Source organism: Pseudorca crassidens, chromosome 11 (genome assembly GCF_039906515.1).
Source record: "Pseudorca crassidens isolate mPseCra1 chromosome 11, mPseCra1.hap1, whole genome shotgun sequence".
In the NCBI taxonomy this organism is placed as follows: Eukaryota; Metazoa; Chordata; class Mammalia; order Artiodactyla; family Delphinidae; genus Pseudorca; species Pseudorca crassidens.
Window position 1 is genome coordinate 47,081,706 of NC_090306.1, and position 21,306 is coordinate 47,103,011.

Genomic DNA, 21,306 nt, shown 5'->3' on the forward strand with positions numbered 1-21,306 from the left:
GGGGGAAGGGTAAACGGTGACAAAGCAATAAAGAGGCATGGACATGTATACACTACCAAACGTAAGGTAGATAGCTAGTGGGAAGCAGCCGCATAGCACAGGGAGATCAGCTCGGTGCTGTGTGACCGCCTGGAGGGGTGGGATAGGGAGGGTGGGAGGGAGGGTGACGCAAGCGGGAAGAGATATGGGAACATATGTATATATATAACTGATTCATTTTGTTGTGAAGCTGAAACTAACATACCATTGTAAAGCAATTATGCTCCAATAAAGATGTTTAAAAAAAAAAATAAAATAAAATAAAATAAAATAAAATAGGGAATTGTACATGTCAAAGACTTAAAAGTGCCAGTAAATTATGTAGATATTTAAAGCAATAGACACAATTTTATAAAAATAACAAAAGAGTAATTTATTAAAATGTATTTGAATAGCAAAAAAAAAAAAAAAAAAAAAAGGCATGATAGATCTAGAATGCAACTTTGATAAAAAAAAAAGAAAAAGGAAAGAGGCAGTGCGCACTAACATTAGGGAAAGCAACTTGGCATGTAACAGAATTCTAATTTAACTAGTAAATGCCTATTCATTAGTGTGTAAAGCCATAACAGAGGATATATACTTAAAAACACAGGCACATACAAAGCTTTAATTTGGTACCATAATCTGAAAGAAAATTGGACCCAAATTGCTTTATGTCCAGTTAAATCTTGCTACCATCTGGAAAAAAAAATAGTGAAATAAAACTGGAATACTTACTTGAGATAGATACTCAGTTACTGTGCATTTCCATCTATGGAGTAGAAATATTTCAAAATAAATACGCCATGTCAATTGAAAATCACTCCATCCCCTACTCTTACTAAACACGAATGACTTATTCCTGGGGTATATGGAATTATAATATAAAAGGAGAAGAATTTAAAATTAGCAATTGGATTCCACTCAAGAGCATGGAAAAAGGAAACAGTCCTCTACCTATCAAGCCTTATGGCATATGATTTGGTGATCTCATTTTTGGAGAAATGCAAGTATCCAAAGGGAAATGTTTTAAAGGGGATACTCTAGCCATTTAAAAATTAGCTCAAACAGTAGCAAAAACTGAAATCAAGAGAATCTGAATTTGGGGGCAACATTAGGAAAAGAAAGTTTGTACTAAATAAAAATGACAGCACCTTGGGTGTACCATATGTGGGAATTTCTTTTCTAGGGTGGTATGACATGAATTTCATACCTGTTTACTCAGCATGGTCTCTGACGCCTAGGAAAGACATCTGAATACCATTCTTATGGTGGTTCTTACGACTTATTACTTTCATTTTGTCTCTACCCAGTACCTTTTAGGCCCCTGCAATCCAATTTTTAATCCTAATTCCCTATCAATATTATGGCCTGAAAATCAGGGATGATTTCCTCCTAGTCAAAATCAATAGCCTTTTTACTGGTCCCCAAATTTACCCATGGTATTCGATGTCAGTGATCACCCCATCTTGAAAATATTCTTTATGCTTCTGTGATCTTGTCCTTTCCTGCTACTAACCAGGAGTAGGGGGAAGTGAGTAAGGTGCTTGGGGTGCAAGATTTAAGGAGGCACTCACTCTCAGGGTCATGTGGGTACTAGGTGTTCAGACTGAACATGTCCTTGAATAATCAAGACCAACTGTATTTAGCACAACAAACAGAGTAAAAGCATTTTGCCTCTATTTCACTTACTGTTTTTCCATGGCAGAACATATGGCAGAGACTTGGGAACACGCATGCCTGAAGCCAGGTTACTCTTATGTTCCATAACTATGTTGCTTGCGGGGCTGCAAAAAGAAAGATGAATTTGACTATATGTATTCTTCAGGCAGGCACACACAAGACAATCAAATGTGTTTTTTGTAATTTGGGGGAAAACAACAACCTACATTCTGAAATGTAAACACATTTCCATCAAAACATTCTCACAATGAGAATGATTACCAGGTTCTCTGGAAAGCTCAGTCTTCTGTACAGGCATTAAGATGAGTCTAACCATTTTCATTTTCCAGAAATTGAGATAAACAGCAATGCCATCTACTGTTCAGTTGTATGACAGGCTCATGAACTCAACAGATAAAAGAGATAAAATGCCAAGACAACCAAACTAAAGGCAACAAATCTCACAGAACTGAGATAAAATTAAAATTGTACCAATGGAATTCATCTTTAAGTTTTTCTATCTCAGTGCATACACAGACTAAGATACATTTATTATAACTAACTGACTTCAGGAGCTAAAAAATAAAAATTGATAAGTGTTCTATTTGAGGAAAAAAATGAAGTCTAGCATCTAATTCCTTCATTTTCTAATCCAGAAGTATTCTCATTTGGGTTTGAAACATGATCTTTTTTTGCCACGCAGCTTATGGGATCTTAGTTCCCCAACCAGGGATTGAACCTGTGCCCTCGTCAGTGAAAGCACGGAGTCCTAACCACTGGACTGCCAGGGAATCTTTTAAGGTTTGAAGATCAAATAGTAATGAAAAATCTTAAGAGGTTTAAATTAGATACAAAATCAGTGGGAAGAAGAGATGCGTTTTCTTTCCTACCCATTTGGTATTATGGATTGCCCAATCTCAAGTCAAGAACTTCTGGGCTTCCCTGGTGGCGCAGTGGTTAAAAATCCACCTGCCAATGCAGGGGACACAGGTTCAAGCCCTGGTCCAGGAAGATCCCACATGCCGCGGAGCAATCTAAGCCCGTGCACTACAGCTACTGAGCCTGAGCTCTAGAGCCCCCAGGCCACAACTACTGAGCCTGCGTGCCACAACTACGGAAGCCCGCGAGCCACAACTACTGAAGCCTGCGCACCTAGAGCCTGTGCTCTGCAACAAGAGAAGCCGTTGCAATGAGAAGCCCGTGCACCACAACGAAGAGTAGCCCCCGCTCGCTGCAACTAGAGAAAGCCTGCACACAGCAACGAAGACCCAACGCAGCCAAAAGTAATAAATAAATAAAATAAATTTATTAAAAAAATAGAACTTTTAAGATTACTTTTTCCTTAGACACTAGTTACCCAGAGTAAAAATGATACATGTGGTATAGCTAGAGAATTTTTTCAAAGCATTAAAATAATGTGAACTTAGCAAAAACTCCAACTAAGACATAAGAATGGCTGGCGCCACTGTCTCCCTTACTAGACTATAAGCTAGTATTTTTGTGTTCCCGTGGTAATTAACACAAAGCATGTGACCTTTTTATGAATCAAGGAATAAATAAGGAAAAAACCCCACCAAAACTATATCTAGACTAAATTACCACCAAGTAACATCATCAAGGAAAGAGGTCAATACATGCTTTGGTGGCTTCTATTGGTAACAGAGCACTGTGATTCTGGGAGGAAGAGGTGGGAATGAGACCCTTTCATTTACCTGTTGTTGCCACAGTAGTTGGCTTCGCCCCAGACAAATGGGGTGCTGGTCTGTTCCCACAAATCTGCCAAAGGAAGCAAAACATGGTTTGTGGTACTACTAGGTAAAACACCAATTCATGCTAGTTGAATTTGTAAGATGAGAAATAATAAACATAAGTTTAGAGAAGCAAGTAATAACTGATCAAGTACCTGGCCTAAGTGACAGAGTAGCAAGAATTTAATTGAAGGATATAAACACAAGTGACATAAATAATAATAAATGTGCCTAGTAGCAACCAAACACAGATGGTACAACACAATTTATGGAAAAAAACAGATGTAAAGAAGTGCTTTTTCCAATCAAGAGGGATAGGCTGTTCCACGTGTCTGCACAGAGAGAAATATGTGCTTGTATTGGGGCCCAATAAAAATAACAAGTCATTCTGAACAACATGGTATGTTCATAAAAAAGGAAAATCTTCCTTCTGTCTAAAGCAAATGACTTGAGATTTTGACATTGTGAAGAAAAAGATGTAGAAGCATTTCACCTTTATCCCAGTCTTCATCGCAAGGAGGGCACTGCCATGTGCTCTCAGCCAGAGCCTCTTGTCCAAGGTTCCTGGTTTGGCTGACTGCAAGACAATAGAGATTCTGACTTAACAAGGGAACACTGCAAAGTTATTATGTTTAAAGGGGTTAGTGGCTTAAAAGGTTGCAGGGTCTTTGTTTCTGAAAAATGGATGGGATGAAAGCTAAACAGAGAGGTCTTATCCCCTTGCCAACAGAAGACAAGAAAGAGAAGCAGAAACAAAGATGTTTGCCATATTTATGGTAATAAAAGAATTTTCATTTTTAGATGAATTATTAGCAAAATGAAATCAGGTTGTTCAGAAGAGAAAGCAGTCTGACAAACACAACCTGACAACCTTTTGCTGCTAAAATAAAAATCTCAAAGGCAGAAAACCATTGTTCTTCTGAAATGATGAAAGCCAAAATCAAGGTGATAACGTAGCGTCATATAAATTTGAAGGGGCTAACCTCCAACACTGAAACATTTAGCTAGTCAGTCTTACCTACATCCTGCTCAATACAGCTTTTGTCATCACAGCTTGAGATATGATGACTGATTTCAGCCCGAGGAACCTGATGGCGAGCATTGAAGGGACAAGTAGCCAGTTTGTTTGCGATGTCAGGATGATTCTGTGAAAAAAATTAAAGGGGTCCGTCAATAAACTTGTGGCTTAACTTGGTAGGTAAACTCATAGTAGAACATTAAGAGGGAATTATTTATCACTCATATGGACCATAGAGACATTACCTCAGAATCATCAAAAGCTAAGCCTCTTTGTTATGATTATAAAGACTGACAACACAGATATTGGGGTTAAAGTGGCTTGTATGGAAGTAAGCAGTGAATTTAGGATGGGGTATTTGAAACATATCTTCACCCCGTTTACTTCTCAGGGTCACAAGATTCAGGTGGCACAGCCTGTAATGGTAGAGCTCTCTGGACATCTTTGAAAGCTGATATTCAGGACGAACAGCAACACTAAAACACACTTAGTCTGCATTGCAGTAGTGCCCCTGCTACTGCAGTACAATAGTGCAGGAAAACAGCTGTTGGAAGGGAGCTGCAGAAGAGGCAAACCCAATGATTTTTCAGATTAACACAGGAACGCTTATTTAAAGTAATGATGCCTGAAATGAGGCTCTGAACAATTTGACCTTTATTTCAGCTATTTCACTAAGGAAAAGTCCAAATGATAGAGAACTCTGCTGACCAAGTTCTTTATTTTAATACAAAACAAGAAAACAAAACAAAATGTTTAATATCACCCAAATCCTATGGTAAGTTTACCAGCAATTAAGAAATTTATTAGGAGAAGCAAAAGATGTATCATAAATGATACTCAAAAAAGTAAAAATAATGTAAAGTGGGGAGAAGGGTGGAAAAATATAGGGGATGGAGAAAATTGTGAGGGCAGGTATCTCCATGATTTTTGTAAGGGATATCAGGCATTCGAATGCAAAGGTTTTGTAGCTGAAGATTAAGAGCATTAGAATAGGGGAGTTATGACAATGTCTTCTTACCACTTGGACCCCTTTCCCAACCTTTATCCTTGGAACATTTTTGAGAGCCTAGGGGAGGAAGTTGTGGTAGTATTTGCTAGTCCATATTGCCCAGGTTCAACCTTAAGGAATCCTTGCTCTAGAGATTAAAAGGAGCTGAGAAATAATCAACAATGGCATTATAATCATGCCTCCAGGACTGCAAGAGAAACATCCTTTGAAGAATGTTAATGCATACTTGAATTGTATGCAGGTTTAGATTAAATACTAAAATTGTTTTCCAAGCATAAATCCTGGCAGAACTTTGGCCTCTGTATCTGACATCTATATTCTAACAATCCTTTCAAACTGCCTCAATTAATATATCAGCATTAAACTAGCTTACATCAGCTAAGTCTACAAAAGGGTGACCAGAGGAAAAAAAAATCTTTGAGCTGTTTTTTTTTCCCCCAAAGATGCTTACTGTTGAAACTTGGAGAAAGTTATTTTTAGGAATGATCTTTTCTTGGGTTAACCTCTAGCTGTTCAACTTCTCTAAAATTTCTAAACAAACAAACAAAAAAATCAGAAATAAGTGTATTACAATACTCAATCCTTATCAGGACAATGAACACATCAAATTCACAAGGCAAGAGGGATTTCTCACTGCTAGCAAAAATTAGTGTTTCCTCTTTACAAAGGCTGCGAAGATTCTTGAGACGCTGTTTATGAAGGGTGCTCTGTCACTAGTGGGGGGAAAACCAAAATAAGAAAAAACTTACATATCCAAGAAATAAACAAATTCTTTTCTATAAATATTGGTATTTAACCCAAAGCAATTCTGGCATTCAGTTAAAACATTTATGCTAAAATTATTTGATAGTTACAAAATTTGGCTTTTAAAAAGAACTCAGGAGGGCATCACAGGGCAAATTAAGAAAATAATACCCTACCTTTCTGCACTTGATAAGATGATAAGGAAACCTGCAGGCCCTGATCTGGTGGTTTTTATCATAGGGGCATTGTAACAGCTTTTCAGGGTCCAGGGTATCGACTGAAAGAGAGAAAAACAGGGTAAGTATAAAGCTTAACAGGCCCTTGTAAAACTTCAGCATCCCCGGCACACTGGATTTTTTCAACAGAATCTGTAAGAGTTCAACAAGACAGCCTAACGACGGCTTGGACTTTTTTTTTGAAAGGGTGACTAAACATCTGAAAATAAAAATGTAACTGTGAGAAGATAAAACTGCGTTATCATCGAATCTTCATTAAGTCCAGCAAAACCAGCAGTCATGGGGTGGGGTCTTGGTTCAGATTTGGTTGTACATGAATATTGTTGTTTTCATTGTTGGTTACCCTTATTATAAACAAAAAAATTAAATGAAACATCTTTTCCTTTTCTAAAAGTGCTAATTCAGTGTCATAGGACTTGCGTGGTGGCGCAGTGGTTAAGAGTCTGTCTGCCGGTGTAGAGAACACGGGTTCGAGCCCTGGTCCGGGAAGATCCCATGTGCTGCAGAGCAACTAAGCCTGTGCACCACAACTACCGAACCTGTGCTCTAGAGCCCGCGAGCCACAACTACTGAGCCTGCATGCCCAAACTACTGAAGCCCACATGCTCTAGGGCCTGTGTGCCGCAACTACTGAGCCCGTGTGCTGCAATTACTGAAGCCCGTGTGCCTAGAGTCCGTGCTCCACAACGAGAAGCCACCGCAATGAGAAGCCCGCGCACCACAACAAAGAGTAGCCCCCGCTCGCCACAACTAGAGAAAGCCCACGCACAGCAACGAAGACCCAACACAGCCAAAAAGAAAAAAAAGTGCTAATTCAGGGTCATTCTTATCTCTAGCTAGTTCAACCAGAGCTTCCCAGCCAGTATGTTGAAGGTTGGAATGGACAGTGTACTGATACACTGCCGTGGGGGTCCATTGCATGCGTGTCCCCTATTCCCCAACCAGTCCTAGGGTAAGTTGAGGGTAGTTAATCCCCTACACTAGCATCCTTATTTACTAGTATGCTATGACATGAAAAGAGTTGGTAAGCATTGCTCTATATCAGTTATACGTTCTATGGAAGCTTGAGAAATATTCATTGATAGATTTCTTTTTCGTCTGTCTGCTTTAATGTACTTCTATAAGTAGTTCCTGATCTTGGTTAATCTAGTTACCTCTCAAATGAAACCAATACCTTTACCAGATCGGTGGTTTTACTTTTCATATTTTGGAACATAATGAGAGAAAGACAGAGAATTCTTTAACCTAGTGATTATCAAACTGGCCAGATAAAAAAGTAGAATAATCTGCAAAAAGAGAACCCGAAGTTATTAAGACAAATGCAGATACCTTAAAGGGGCTGCTGTGTGAAAGAAAGCCCCTAACCTATATCACGCTATTTAAAAGTACCCTTAGAAGACTATACTTTTAGGGACCATTTCAATAGTTTGAATAGAAACTAGAGAAGTTTCTCTGAACGTGTACAACTATCCTTATGTTCTGCAAAATGTCCAGGCTGAGCCCCAAATTTTAAGAAGCCTGGTTAAAGAAGGGAAATTAAATGGTTAAGCACATTCTGAATATATTATGAGGACAAGAGGCAACCTAATAAAATGCTGTTGCCACCACTGAAGGCAATAATAAAAGTGAAATAAGATAAACAATTCACATTTGATAAGAAGCTTATAAACCAGGAGACTGCTATGAAAATCAGAAGCTAGTGGGGAATTGAAACAGACAGCTTCACTGGAAGAGTGGTAAACATGGGATAAATTGCTAACCATGATCGTGATGCAAATGAGCCAGAAAGGTGACTTGAAGGACAGAATGAATAGGAACGAAAAGTCTTAAAGGACAAGCAGGCTTATTATGCCAGCCAGGCTCATCCTGACCAGCAATCTTTTCATATTTCTGAAGCTTCAGGACACCCGGGAAGAGTGTACGGATGAAATTCTTGTTAGTTTTCCTTCATTTAATCCATTCCATCACTAGCAAACGATACACCATGTCAGCAGCTGACAGAGACTGGACGTACTTTATGATTCATACACATTTTACTGCCCATACAGTGGTATTCATCAGAGTTGATAATGATAGCTTCCTACCAAAATGCTTTACTTTTTGGTCTCTGATAACTTAGGTCAGCTCTAAACTGTTTTGTGGTTTTTTTTGTTTTTTTTTTTTTTGCGGTACGCGGGCCTCTCACTGTTGTGGCCTCTCCCATTGCGGAGCACAGGCTCCGGACGCGCAGGCTCAGCGGCCATGGCTCACGGGCCCAGCCGCTCCGCGGCATGTGGGATCTTCCCGGACCGGGGCACGAACTCGTGTCCCCTGCATTGGCAGGCAGACTCTCAACCACTGCGCCACCAGGGAAGCCCTAAACTGGTTTTTTAGATTAAAATTTTTTAAATTTTATTTTTAATAAAAAATTTTTAATGGTAATAAGATACACATAAAATTTATCATCTTAACCATTTTAAAGTATACAGTTCAGTGGTGTTAAGTATATTCACATTGTTGTGCAACCAACCTCCAGAAATTTTCATCTTGCGAAACTGAAACTCTATACCCATTAAATAACTCCCATTTCCTCCTCCCTGTAAACCCTGGCAACCACTATTCTACTTTTTGTTTCCATGAGTTTCACTATTCTAGATACTTCATATATGTGAAATCATATGGCATTTGTCTTTTTGTGACTGATTTGTTTCACTTCCCACAATGTCCTCAAAGTTCATCCAGAGTATAGCCTGTGACAAGCTTTCCTGTACCTATTTTGCTATTTGCTTTCTTTTAACTTAACATATCTTTGAACTCCTTCTATGTCAGTATGTTAAGAAATGTTTCACTGCTGCATACGGATGTACCATAGATTCTTAATCAGTTCCCTTACGGATAGACATTTAAGTTGTTTCCAGTTTTTTACTCTTATATACAATGCTGTGACTAGCAATATAACATATACTTCTTTGTGCATTGTACAAGTATTTCCCTTGGGCAGATACCTAAGAGTGCTACACGAAGTATACACGCATTTAAAGTTGTAATGAATACTATCAAACTGCTCAGCAAAAATCTTGAGTGGCTTTCTGGGAATATAACTTAATTTGGAAAACAAAGCAGGCCCTGTGGACAACCTTCCTCCAAGAGCGTAGACTCAGATGTTCCTCACACTTGCATAGAGCCCAGAACCCATGGTGAGAAATGGAGGAAACTTCACAGAAATAAGGAACTAGACTTGACGAGAGTATCATCAGCTAAGAGGTACTGCCCAAAGACAGAAGCTGGAGATCTTCAGGAGTCTATCAGATTAACGTTAGAGTTTTAGGTCACTTTGGGAAAAAGGTCAAACATATTCTAAAGCACTGTTTCTCACTTTAACATGATTCCCGGTGCTAAATCACTTGGGGACTGTGTTAAAATACAGATTCTGATTCAGCAGGTTTGAGATGAGGCCTGAGGTTGTGCATTTCTAACCTACTTCCAGGTGATATTTTTCTTTTTTTTAAGTCTTAAAACAATGAAGCTTTATTAAGAAAGACATAGATAAAGAAATGCTATAGACTTAAAGGAGTTGTTTCTTCACAAGCCAACTTATTTATTTATTAAACTTAATCACAAAACTTAAATAAAATTGTAAACATACAGCAAAATTCACCATTTCCTTCTTTCTTTAACAAACATCTACTGATTATCACTACGTAAAAAAGTCTGTTATGTAGCAATACAGTAATTAAAAGAACCAGGTGATATTTTTCTAAGAAAAAAAAAATCACCACTGACAAAAGTAATGAATAGAGATATAAAGGGGAGATGTTGCTTTCTAATTTAATAGAGTAGTAAGCTTCCAAGAATAAATAAATATAAATCTCTCATATCTATCTCACATGGAAATCTCAGATTTTAATTAACACATTTTTAGAAAAATTAAGGGGGTGAAGGAGGAAGCCCTAAGGAAGATCAAGGAGAATCAGATCCATTATTCTCAAAGTATGGTCCTCAGATTAGCATCATCACCTGGGAACACGTTAGAAATGCAAATTCTTGGGTCCCAGACCTTCTGAATCAAAAATTTTGGGGGTGGGGTCCAGCAACCTGTGTTTTAACAAGCCTCCCAGGTGATTCTGCTGCATGCTAAAGTTTAAGAATCTCTATTGTAGATATTTAATAAAGATTGTTTCCATGTAGTTTCTACATGTTGGTGATAAAGATTCTATCGGACTCTTCCTTGAAGGTAGAATGGGACTAAAATACCCTTTAGTTAGAACTTATAGAGATTCTGAACAAGACAGAAAGTAGGAAACAAAGGAGGCCTTGTTGACGAGTTTTATCCACTCAGATGTTCCTCAAACTTGGTCAGGGTCTAGAAACCATAGTGCTTTGTAGTAGCAAGTAGGGCACTACATATAAACAACATATAAGACTCTGGTTCTGACTCTGTCCCCAACTGCCTATGTAACTTTAAGGCAAATCAATTAATCTAGGTTCTGTTTTCTCAGTTGTAAAATTCGAATGTTGAATGAAATGATTTTTCAGGTCTCTTTTGGTGCTACACTTGTATGATCCTAGGTCTCCTGGTTCCCATTTGATTTGTTGGGCCATCTAGATTCCTGGATCACTCAAGAAACAAGAATCCTCCCTAGGATTTCTTTAAGTCTGAAAACTCAGCGTACATCAACATTATGTATATCATATTATCCCACAAAATAGAAAGAAACCAGTTAGTTAATGACTATCCCTGTGTCATTAACAGGAGAAACTGAAGTCCTGAGGAATGAAAATGCTTCATTTAATAAAAATATAGTTTAACACAGGTGTCCCAACCACAGCTTTCTCAAAGCTTGATGACTTCTCATACTTCTTTATTTAAATTTCAAGTGTCGTATTTCAAATTTGGACATTTCTCTACATTACTAAAACAGTCTCTGGGGAGACATTTTCTTCTCAGCCGTCTAGTGAGAAAAGTGAATCTTTCCCAACACAGTAAAAGTCTTGTCAGACAGAAAACTACATGTAAGTAATTTAACTTATTTTCTAAAAGCAAAAAGAAGTACGTACTGTAAGTTTCTTCCATGTTGGAAATGAAGGAGCCAAATCCAAGTGCTGGTGGGGGGGAAAAAAAAGCAATGGATCAGGGAATCAGAAATGAAATGTATCAAAAGTAGCCCTAAGAAGTGGAGTCAAGCTTGGATTCAAACTAGAATTGAAGTCACCCAAGTTCAATATAAAAAACCCTTATAGCACCTCCCTCCCCCTCAATAAATTTCTCCCCTTGAAGGCATTCTTTACTACTTTGAACCATTTTAACATCATTTGCCCAATTCACACTCTTGGAATAAATTCTAGGGCTCACAGTTAAGAAAAACCAAATATGACTACTAACTTAAACTGTATTCAGGTGATAAGATGTCAGTCTATGTTAAGTGCCATTACAACACCCTGTCACTGTTTACCATCTATTAGGGTTTGATGCTATTTAACATTAGAGGGGGCAAGTCAAGCCCACCAGAATACTGTTATTTAAACTTCAGGATAAACAAAGGAAAAGGTTACTATGTTAAAGCTCTCCTCTCAAGTCGTCAAAAATACAGGATGGGCAGGCTGCCAGTCTTGCTTCTCCCCCGGGGACCTGGGGATGCTGGAAGCCTGTGTCAGACTATACACTCAATCCATCCAATATGTCCAGAGACATTCTAGTTTACTACTTCTATGACTTTTCTTAAACATGATTAGGAAGTACCGTACTTTTTCCAGTGATGCTTTACCCCCCTCCCCAAATCTCCTATGCTAAAATGGATAGACTTGGTTATTTAAATCTCTCCAGTTAATACTCATTCCCTCTATGCATTGAGGCAAAACTTCTGAATGTTAGGACTCGAGAACTGTCCATTTTGTAGTTGACAGTCATAAAAGAACAAGTCTGTTACAGAAATGTGGAAGATTAAAAGACAAATTTTTTTTTAGTATCAGTCCTCTTCCACCTGAGATTCCCCCCTATTGAGCTCTGTGATTAAATAAACTTATCATTATAGAAAAGACTAAATTTATATAAAACCATCTCCATAGGAAACTTCTGAAAACTGGCTAGGTTTACATCTATTGCCTCTAGAGCCAGCTCTCCTTTGCCGCCTCATACAATTCCACACCCCTTCCCTCCATTCTATGACATAAGCAGCCTTGGAACCTATGATAGGAAATACAAGTGATCAGCTGGAACTCATTCAGTTATTTGCTGCAGAGCTCATTTGTAAATGACAATCATCGGTGAAACTGTCATAAAAAATATTTTTCATGTCTGGATTAAGAAATTCTGACATTCCTTTTGACATGTTACACAGTTACTTTATACTTTTTCAACAACAAAAAAAGAGAATTGGAAGAAAGAATCAAGCACTATGTTCCTTGATTTTAAGTCATTTAAAGGAGCAATCAGTGCCAGTTTCATCAACTTGTAGGGAGCCACCCTATCCTTTGGGGGCAAAAAGACTAAATTACACAAGATTAAGGGCACTGGAATCTATAGCCTCATCATTCAGCCCTGTCCGTCTAAGTATCTTCCGTATTAAACTGTTAACAAGTGAGTCTTTTACGTTTTTCCTAGTACTAGACATTGGTGTAATGGACAAATGACACTTAGCAGGCAAGCTTGGGGGCTGGTTGCAGCCTGAAGCAACTGGTTACACTCTTAACCGAGCTGGGGTCTCGGTAAAACCATCATTTTTCTTCCTTTAAACAAAACAGAGTCGATTTAAACAATGGGACTAAATAAGAGAAGGTGGGGAAGATGGTTAACTTAAAAGAATGGAGACACAGGAGCTAGGGAGGACCTCGAGGGGACGAAGCAGCGGCGGCACCACAGGTTGCCAAAACAGCCGCACTGAGAACCCACGAGGCCGAAAGCTCTGGGCAGAAAAGGGAAGATCCTAGAAGGTGAAGGTATCCCAGCCCACTAAAGGTGAGGTCTTTGGAGGCCCCAAGCCGGGACCCGCGCGTCATTCCTACCTCGGCCGAGTCACACTCCCGCTCACACTCGCCTTCACCCCACACCCGCGCCCAGCAACGCTCACTTCCGGCCCCTGACGTTAGGGGGTGGGGGTGGGGCCCCCACTTCCGGTGACGGAGGCTGGACTCTGACCGAGCGAGGCGCGGGCTGTGCTGAGGGCCTCCTCGGCTCTCCCACCCCTGCCCCCCACCTCGGGCCGTCGTCCTCTGGCCCCCGGAATGACCGTGACCTTGCGTGGGTGGAACTCGCGCTGCCCCGCCGGGCTCTGGGGTGGCCATCTTAGAAAGGAGAACGAGTGCTGAGACATGGGCGCTCGAGGAGGGGCGGGACTCATTAGGGGTCCATCGATGGGTACTGGTGAGAACGAAGCCTTGTTTGTGGAAGTTGTCCAGAGAGAAAGATAATTTAGATTTTGACTGGAAGGAAGAGGAAAATTGAAAAGGAGATAAGCAGACACAACAGACCCCTCTCCCACCCACCCCAACGCCCCAAAACGAATCACCAAGGACAGGAATCTAGTTGTTTTTGTTTAGCACGCATTGTAGGCAGAATTTCAAAATTCGAAAGTTGATAATGGTTTATCTGAGAATGCGTGGTGGGATGGATGCCCTAGTCAGATTAAAGCGAGTTTTAGAGTTGAGGAGAGAGCTCGAGGTAAAAAGGGCCAGAAAGTTATAATTTGATAGTGGAAAACGAAACATATATTGTGAGCCTTTGTTCTGGAAAATGTGATACCCAAAAAAAAGGTGCAAGCGGTGGTTCTTGTCTCCAAGGTGCTAGGAAAATAGGCCCCAAAGTGAAAGGTTAAATGGTAGTGTAACAGATGCCAAAAAAGTTGTTGAGACTGTAAATTCATATTAGGAGGAAATCAGTGGGGCCCAGAGTAACCTGGGGAAGGCTTTGAGAAAAAGGACATGTGGCCTTTGAAGATTAGACAGAAAAAAGGAAGAGATTGACACTACAGGTAGATCTGGTAATAATAGTTTTCAAAACCAAGAAGTAAGAGATGTGATATGACAAATTTTTGTATTGCCCAAGGTAGGCAGTCTGGGAGCTCAGTCTGGGTGCTGAAATATTGGGGGTTTTAGAACATTTCAGTGGTTTCTGGAGCCTAAATATGATTTAGGAGAACTTATCCTGACAGCATGAAATTAATGTGGCTTCAGTGAAAAGGGTCGTGGGACATTTTATCTTTACACGAATAATATGTAAACATTGTTACCGGTTTTTTTTGGTTTTTTTTTTGTCCGCACCACGCGGCTTGCAGGATCTTAGTTTCGTGTCCGGGGATGGAACCCAAGCACCCTGCACTGGAAACACGGAGTCTTGACCACTGGACCGCCAGGGAAGTCCTGTTTTTTGTTTAATTATCATCCCTTGGGCTGAATAGAGTGTGCTTCACAGCCTTTGGTTCATATTAGGACCCTAAAAAGAAATGTGTTGATGCAAGCAGAGCCCAAGCCTGCTTGTTGCAGGCTACTGTTTGTTTGTTTGTTTGTTTTAACAAATTTATTTATTTATTTTTGGCTGCATTGGGTCTTAATTGCTGCACGTGGGATTTAGTTGCATCAAGTGGGGGATACTCTTCGTTGCAGTGCATGGCCTTCGTCATTGCGGTGGCTTCTCTTGTTGTGGAGCACGGGCTCTAGGCACGCGGGTTTCAGTAGTTGTGGCACGTGGGCTCTAGAGTACAGGCTCAGTAGTTGTGGCGCACAGGCTTCGTTACTGTGCGGCATGTAGGATCTTCCCAGACCAGGGCTCGAACCCATGTCCCCTGCACTGGCAGGTGGATTGTTAACCACTGCACCACCAGGGAAGCCCGGCTACTGGTTCTTAATCTTGCCTGCACATTAGAATCATCTGGGGAGCTTTTAAAACATATTGTGCCACGTTCCCCTCCCAGACCAATTAAAGGGTTGGGCATAGTTATTTTTAAAAATCTACCCACATGATCTAATGTGCAGTCAGGGTTGAGAACCACTGACCTAGGCACTGTTTTGAACTTACAAAAGCTATTCTTCACCTGGGTGGCCTAGATGATTCCTGTGAAGGAGGAGCAAGCTGTTAAAGTGCTTCTTGAAAGATGATTGCTAAGAATGAAAGCTTCCTTACAAGCTTAGCACAAAGCATTTTAGGAAAAGCTGCTGTTTTGGCGAATCAGTTTCAGATTGTTCAGAGTATCTTAACGTAATCTTTACGAAATCCTAAACCTTAAACCTCTGGATTTATCACAACATTATTCATGCAGAATTAGTGGGGCCACTGTGACTTGAAATGAAATGTGATTTTTCAGGCTTTATTTATTATTCATTTTTTTTGGCTGTGTTGGGTCTTCATTGCTGCACGCGGGCTTTCTCTAGTTGCGGCGAGTGGTGGGCTGCTCTTTGTTGCAGTGCGAGGGCTTCTGATTGCAGTGGCTTCTCTTGTTGCGGAGCACAGGCTCTAGGTGCATGGGCTTTGGTAGTTATGGCTCATGGGCTCTAGGGCACAGGCTCAGTAGTTGTGGCTCGCGGGCTTAGTTGCTCCACGGCATGTGGGATCTTCCTGGACCAGGGCTCGAACCCGTGTCCCCTGCACTGGCAGGCGGATTCTTAACCACTGTGCCACCAGGGAAGCCCGATTTTTCGGGCTTTAAATTGAGGTAATCTGGTGAAATTGTTGACACTGTTTCTGTGACCCATCCGAACTTTTCATTCAGATACCTGAAGGTTGAAACTTCTGGGGAAGAAAGAGCTAAGAGCTTGAGAGGACGGGGAGTGGGTACCAAACCAGAATCCAAAGTCAGGCTTCAGTGCATTCAGTAATGCTTTGTCAGGGTGACAGGATCCTCAACTGATAAAGTTGTTCCATTTAGCACCAGTGAATGAGCCCACTGACTTTCAAACAAACAAACAAAAGAACCAAACCTGTCTTTCAATGGTGGAGATATTAAAATAAAAATGCATCACACATCTATTCTTTCTATTCTTAAATGCTTTGTTCATTCCTTTCCAACCCAGAAAGTTCCTGCTTTATCTGATATCCCTGCTGAGCTTTCTTTCAGACTGATTTTCCAGCCAGGTTGAATGTATTTGAAAAGGAAAAAAAAAAGAGAGAGACCAAGGCATTTACACAGGGTCATTCTAAGAGCTAGTTGGGATTAATTCCCTAAACTGAATCTGATCTTTGCTGGTTCTATCTCTGGATATGCTTGCATTTATCCCTAAATTATATTTTTAGAGTTATTAGTTAAAAATAAAGACTGAACTAATGAGTAAAGAGACATCTGTATGCTAATGACTGGAAAAAAAAACCCCAACTTTGTTAGAAGATGAGTTTTCTTAGTTTTTAGGACTGAAGGAATCCCAGTAGTCTTTCAGATTCTTTAGAGATTTTCAGTGTTTCAGAAAGCCTGATAAAACTTAAACTTTTGCCCATCAGAAGACTAAAACATTAAATTTCTTTGTTTTTGGCTTAAATTTTATCAACTAAGTCCTGGTTCCCTCATCTAATTATGATTTCTGATTGGTTGTTAAGTGTATAATTTAAAATAGGAAAATTATTCAATAAATGAATTGCAAAATATTTCAAAAAGAGATCTATGGGGGAACATAATAGATGTTCTTATTGGTGAGGTTAGATTGGGAAGTATTGCTGTAGAGGAGGGTGAGAAGTTGGGGCTGGTTACAATTTTTCAGGCAAAGTAGCAGGGAGAGGTGTTCCCACCAGGGAGCCACTGAAAATAAATTTATGTTTAAAAAAGGGTCATTAATGGGAGTTTGCCAAGAATAGCCAGCAACCCCCTCCACAAACACAGGATGATACAGGATAAATGAAAAACCAGTAGTGGGGCCTCCCTGGTGGTGCAGTGGTTGAGAGTCCGCCTGCCGATGCAGGGGACACGGGTTCGTGCCCTGGTCCGGGAGGATCCCGCATGCCGCAGAGCGGCTGGGCCCGTGAGCCGTGGCCGCTGAGCCTGCGCGTCTGGAGCCTGTGCTCCGCAACGGGAGAGGCCACAACAGTGAGAGGCCCGCGTACCGCAAAAAAAAACCCGAAAAAACAAAAACAAAACAGTAGTAACTTCTTAATTTTTGTCTTTAAATTCATTCTGTGTCCTAATATGTAAATATTATATAGCTGTGTAATCCACATTGCCTGTAATAGTTGCCAGTGTACTCGAGCAATCTGTTCTCTGTGTTTTTCCTTGACTTCTAGGTAATTTCTTTCCCTGGGACTCAGCAATAAATAGCCCCTCATGCCCTTACTGGTGCTGGCATCTAAGATGTAAATTGTAAGTCCCAAGTTTGCAAACCATTGTTAGTATTGCTTTGGCAAGGCTTAATGAATAGATAGGTAAGAAAATGGAAACTTCTTAAAAGTTTGTTGAAAAGATGGTAGGATGGCAGAATTACGCTAAGGAAATTTTACCTTCTAAAAATTGTGTAAAGGGCTAGTCTTGTATGGAACAGTTCTAAAATTCCAATAATACTATTCTTCTGATGTTATTTTAAGGAATGTCAAATGTTTAAACCCAAAGGTCATTTTCTTTTTGAAGCCTTCTCCTAACCTCTGCCTAGGATTAAGTTCTTATGTTTTCTTATAACCTCCTTTCCTCCCAGCACTTAAACTGCGTGTCATACCAGTTGTTCTCAGAGTGTGATCTCCAGACCAGCAGCATCAGCGTCACTTGGTAACATGAGAAAAATGCAGATTCTTGGGCCTTACTACTGAAGCAGAAACTCAGGGGTGAGATGCCCTACAATCTTTGTTTTAATAAGCCCTTCAAGTGATTTTGATACCCACTGAAGTTTGAGAACTGTTGCCTTATATTAACTATAGTTGTCAACATTGTTCCCTCATAATGGACGAAGCCCACTCTAGTTCTTTTTTTTAAAAATAAATTTCTTTATTTTTATTTATTTTTGGCTGCATTGGGTCTTAGTTGTTGCACGCAGGCTTTCTCTAGTTGTGGCGAGCAGGGGCTTCTCATAGTGGTGGCTTCTCTTGTTGCGGAGCACAGCCTCTAGGTGCGCAGGCTTCAGTAGTTGTGGCACGTGGGCTCAGTAGTTGTGACTCGCAGGCTCAGTAGTTGTGGCACACAGGCTTAGTTGCTCTGCAGCATGTGGGATCTTCCTGGACCAGGGCTCAAACCCGTGTCCCCTGCGTTGGCAGGTGGATTCTTAACCACTGTGCCACCAGAGGAGCCCCTACTATAGTTCTTAACATAGTGTCCCAAACTTAGTCAATACTTGATTATTTGACTTGAGAGCACAGGTATATTTTGTCAGCGGCTGCCGCAACTGTAAGACATCATCTGTCTTGTAAGAGAATACGTGGGAGGAAGAGACTAAACTATTTGAGGTTGTTTTCTTTCTCTTTTTTATACCACAGCTGCTTGGAAAGCCTGAACAAAAAGGCCCATAAAGTATGGACCAACAAAAGGATAAAAGATGCGGAACCAATGAGATACGTTTTGGTACGTATCTAGGACGTGAGTAATGGGCCTTAGCAATTTTTCCCCCATAGTTCATACTGTGAATGTAAGAGTAGAAACCCTAAAACCCGATTTTAGGGACGAAACTTTATAGCCAGAAAGTCTTATTACTGTTACACAAACATAATTTAAATCACCTTGATAGAACTTTTCTGTGAAGATGAGTGAACCTGGTTACCAAGGGTTTTGAAAGGTTGATTTTTTTTCAGTATAAATATTTAGCCCAGAGTACTGAATCTCTTTTTACTACACCTTGGGTGTAAAGTATAGATTCTCCACATTCAGTAGCTTTGATTTTGTATGGGCATACGACTAGTACATAGTAAGATCATGCCTCTCCTAAAGCGTGCTATAGTTTAATAGTAATAAATCAGAATGAAAGGAGGTTAAAAGGAGACATAAGCCACCTGTTATGGGAGCCTGGGGAAATAGTTAGGACTTTGGGGAGTCTAGGCAAGCTTCGAGGCAATTATTTTTAAACTTTGCTTTTTTTACAAAGTATTTTTCCATAAGTTAATTTGGTCTTTTTGAAGCTTTGACCAAATGTTATGTTAGAAACCAAGAAAAGTGATTCTATTGTGCTTTTATCCAAGGGACTCAAAACCTCTTAAAGCAAGATTTGAGTAAATCTGGCACCCATGTTTTGAATGATACAACTGCCTAATAAGTGATGACTTATTAGGGTAGTTGACTCGGTTTGTCTGGCTGTTATCCCAGGATAATTATTGTTCCCCCTTTCAAGCTCAAGAGTATCCTGGTTTGGAGGAAAAATTATATGGTCCCCCAGTTAAAACTGCATGCTCTTTTAGGGGAAGATTCCATATAGCTAAAATATGATAAAGGAAGACAGTTTTATCTTTTAGGGCCATTTTTCCTGGGAAACAACCTTTTGTTTTTATATAGTATGGTGTTAATATACCAAAGTATAATTTTAAAAATTCAAAATATGTGTAAGGTCTTAGTCAAGAGATAAAAGTAAATCTTGTTTATATTCTGTAAAGCTAAGTGAGAAAGTCAGTAGCCCCCTACCCCCTCCACTTTGTACCAAATATACTGGAATGTGCTAGATGCTAAAAGTGTCTAGTGTTCTCTGTTCTCCCTTCTATTTTAGCGGAAGAAAAAAAAAAGATCATTTGAAAAGGATCTAGAAAATACTTAGGTAGGGATAGGACTCTTTAAGTCTAAATATACCTGGACTAGTCAGTAAACTAGCAAAACCCCAAACTCATTATTTTAAAAGGATTAGCTAGCTGCAATAAAAATTACAGGTTAAGAGGAACTAATTTTGGCCTGTTTTAAATTGGGTCTTGGTTCAGTTTAAGCACCAAGTATTTGAATATCTCCTAGATGCACAGCACTAGGCTAATGAGGTAGCAAATATAAAGCAGTATGTGATTCTGCCTTCCTTCATGAAGGTTTGTGGTTTGGTTGAGGTCGGAGACAGGGAAGGTTTAAATGAGGTGACGATTAAGAATTGGACTTAAAAAAAGCTAGAACAGGGATTTGAATAGTTGAAGGGCAAGGGGTGACATTTTAAAACGAACCAAGTGAAAAAGAATAAAACATATTTAACATGGATGTAAACTGACTTCTGCAGAGTTAGGAAGGTAGATTTGGAGCCATGTTTCAAACTCAGCTTGTCATAAAAACTATATCCTTTAAGCATGGAAGATTCGTATGGAGAATTGATTGAAGAAGGTTGATATGATGGTCATACAGTAAATGACTTGGAGGTAGGAGAAAAAGGTTGGGGGATAAAGAACCTAACTAAGGAATAGCATTATAGACCACATGGTGACTGTATTTCCCCTACAAAGAGAAATAGGCAAATCAGCCCTCCAGCCCTTTAGTTGAAATATGAGGATATGACAGCAAGGAAGAATAAAAAACCAAAGGAAGCTTGTCATAGGAAAAATACTCTTCATTTAAATAAATAAAAACATGTTAAGATGCCAACAGTGACAAGAGTTGTTACCTAAAACTTGACAGTAAAGATTTCCCCAAAGTTTTAAAAAAAGACTTAATAAATCTTCCATCTGCTGGCTCTTTAACCTACAACTTCCCCATCAGTTCTTCTTACCTAAGGATAGAAAGAGAACATTGAGGCAGTGCCATTTTGATAGCAAGCATTTTTATGGAAGACCTAAGCTTGATGTGTGTTAATAGCATTTCAAATAGAGTTCTAGACAGCTCTTTCTCCAGTCTGATTTAAAGCCATCAGGACTTTCCCTGCATTCTATTGTGAGAGGAGGAGGACTTTGAATAGAAAACGTTCATTTTTATTTGTGTATTTATTTATTTTTTGAAAGTGTTTATTTTTAAAGAAGAAAAGCTTGTCTAAGAATCTTTGAAGATTTAGAATACAATGTTAGTGATATTAGTTAAAACTATGTTAATATAAAAAACTATGTTAATA

The 21,306-nt window shown here is 39.7% G+C and overlaps 2 protein-coding genes across 3 annotated transcripts in view; one reads left to right on the plus strand and one right to left on the minus strand.

Annotated features, from left to right (window-relative positions):
• Window positions 1–756: 756 nt before the first annotated feature.
• On the minus strand, window positions 757–13,466 carry GTSF1 (gametocyte specific factor 1). The gene is made up of 8 exons (XM_067698669.1): window positions 13,417–13,466; window positions 11,473–11,517; window positions 6,376–6,476; window positions 4,447–4,573; window positions 3,922–4,005; window positions 3,393–3,456; window positions 1,711–1,805; window positions 757–790 (listed from the first exon to the last, which is right to left on the minus strand). The coding sequence occupies exons 2-8, from the start codon at window positions 11,486–11,488 to the stop codon at window positions 774–776; spliced, it is 504 nt and encodes a 167-aa protein (XP_067554770.1). The 5' UTR covers window positions 11,489–11,517; window positions 13,417–13,466; the 3' UTR covers window positions 757–773.
• Window positions 13,467–14,686: 1,220 nt separating this feature from the next.
• Window positions 14,687–21,306, plus strand: part of NCKAP1L (NCK associated protein 1 like) — a 57,741-nt gene continuing 51,121 nt past the window's right edge. For both annotated transcript variants that reach the window (XM_067696845.1, XM_067696851.1), the window contains exons 1-3: window positions 14,687–17,687; window positions 18,016–18,142; window positions 18,788–18,872. In XM_067696845.1, coding sequence (XP_067552946.1) covers window positions 18,858–18,872 — 15 coding nt within the window. In that variant the 5' untranslated portion in view covers window positions 14,687–17,687; window positions 18,016–18,142; window positions 18,788–18,857. The remainder of the gene's footprint in view (window positions 17,688–18,015; window positions 18,143–18,787; window positions 18,873–21,306) is intronic.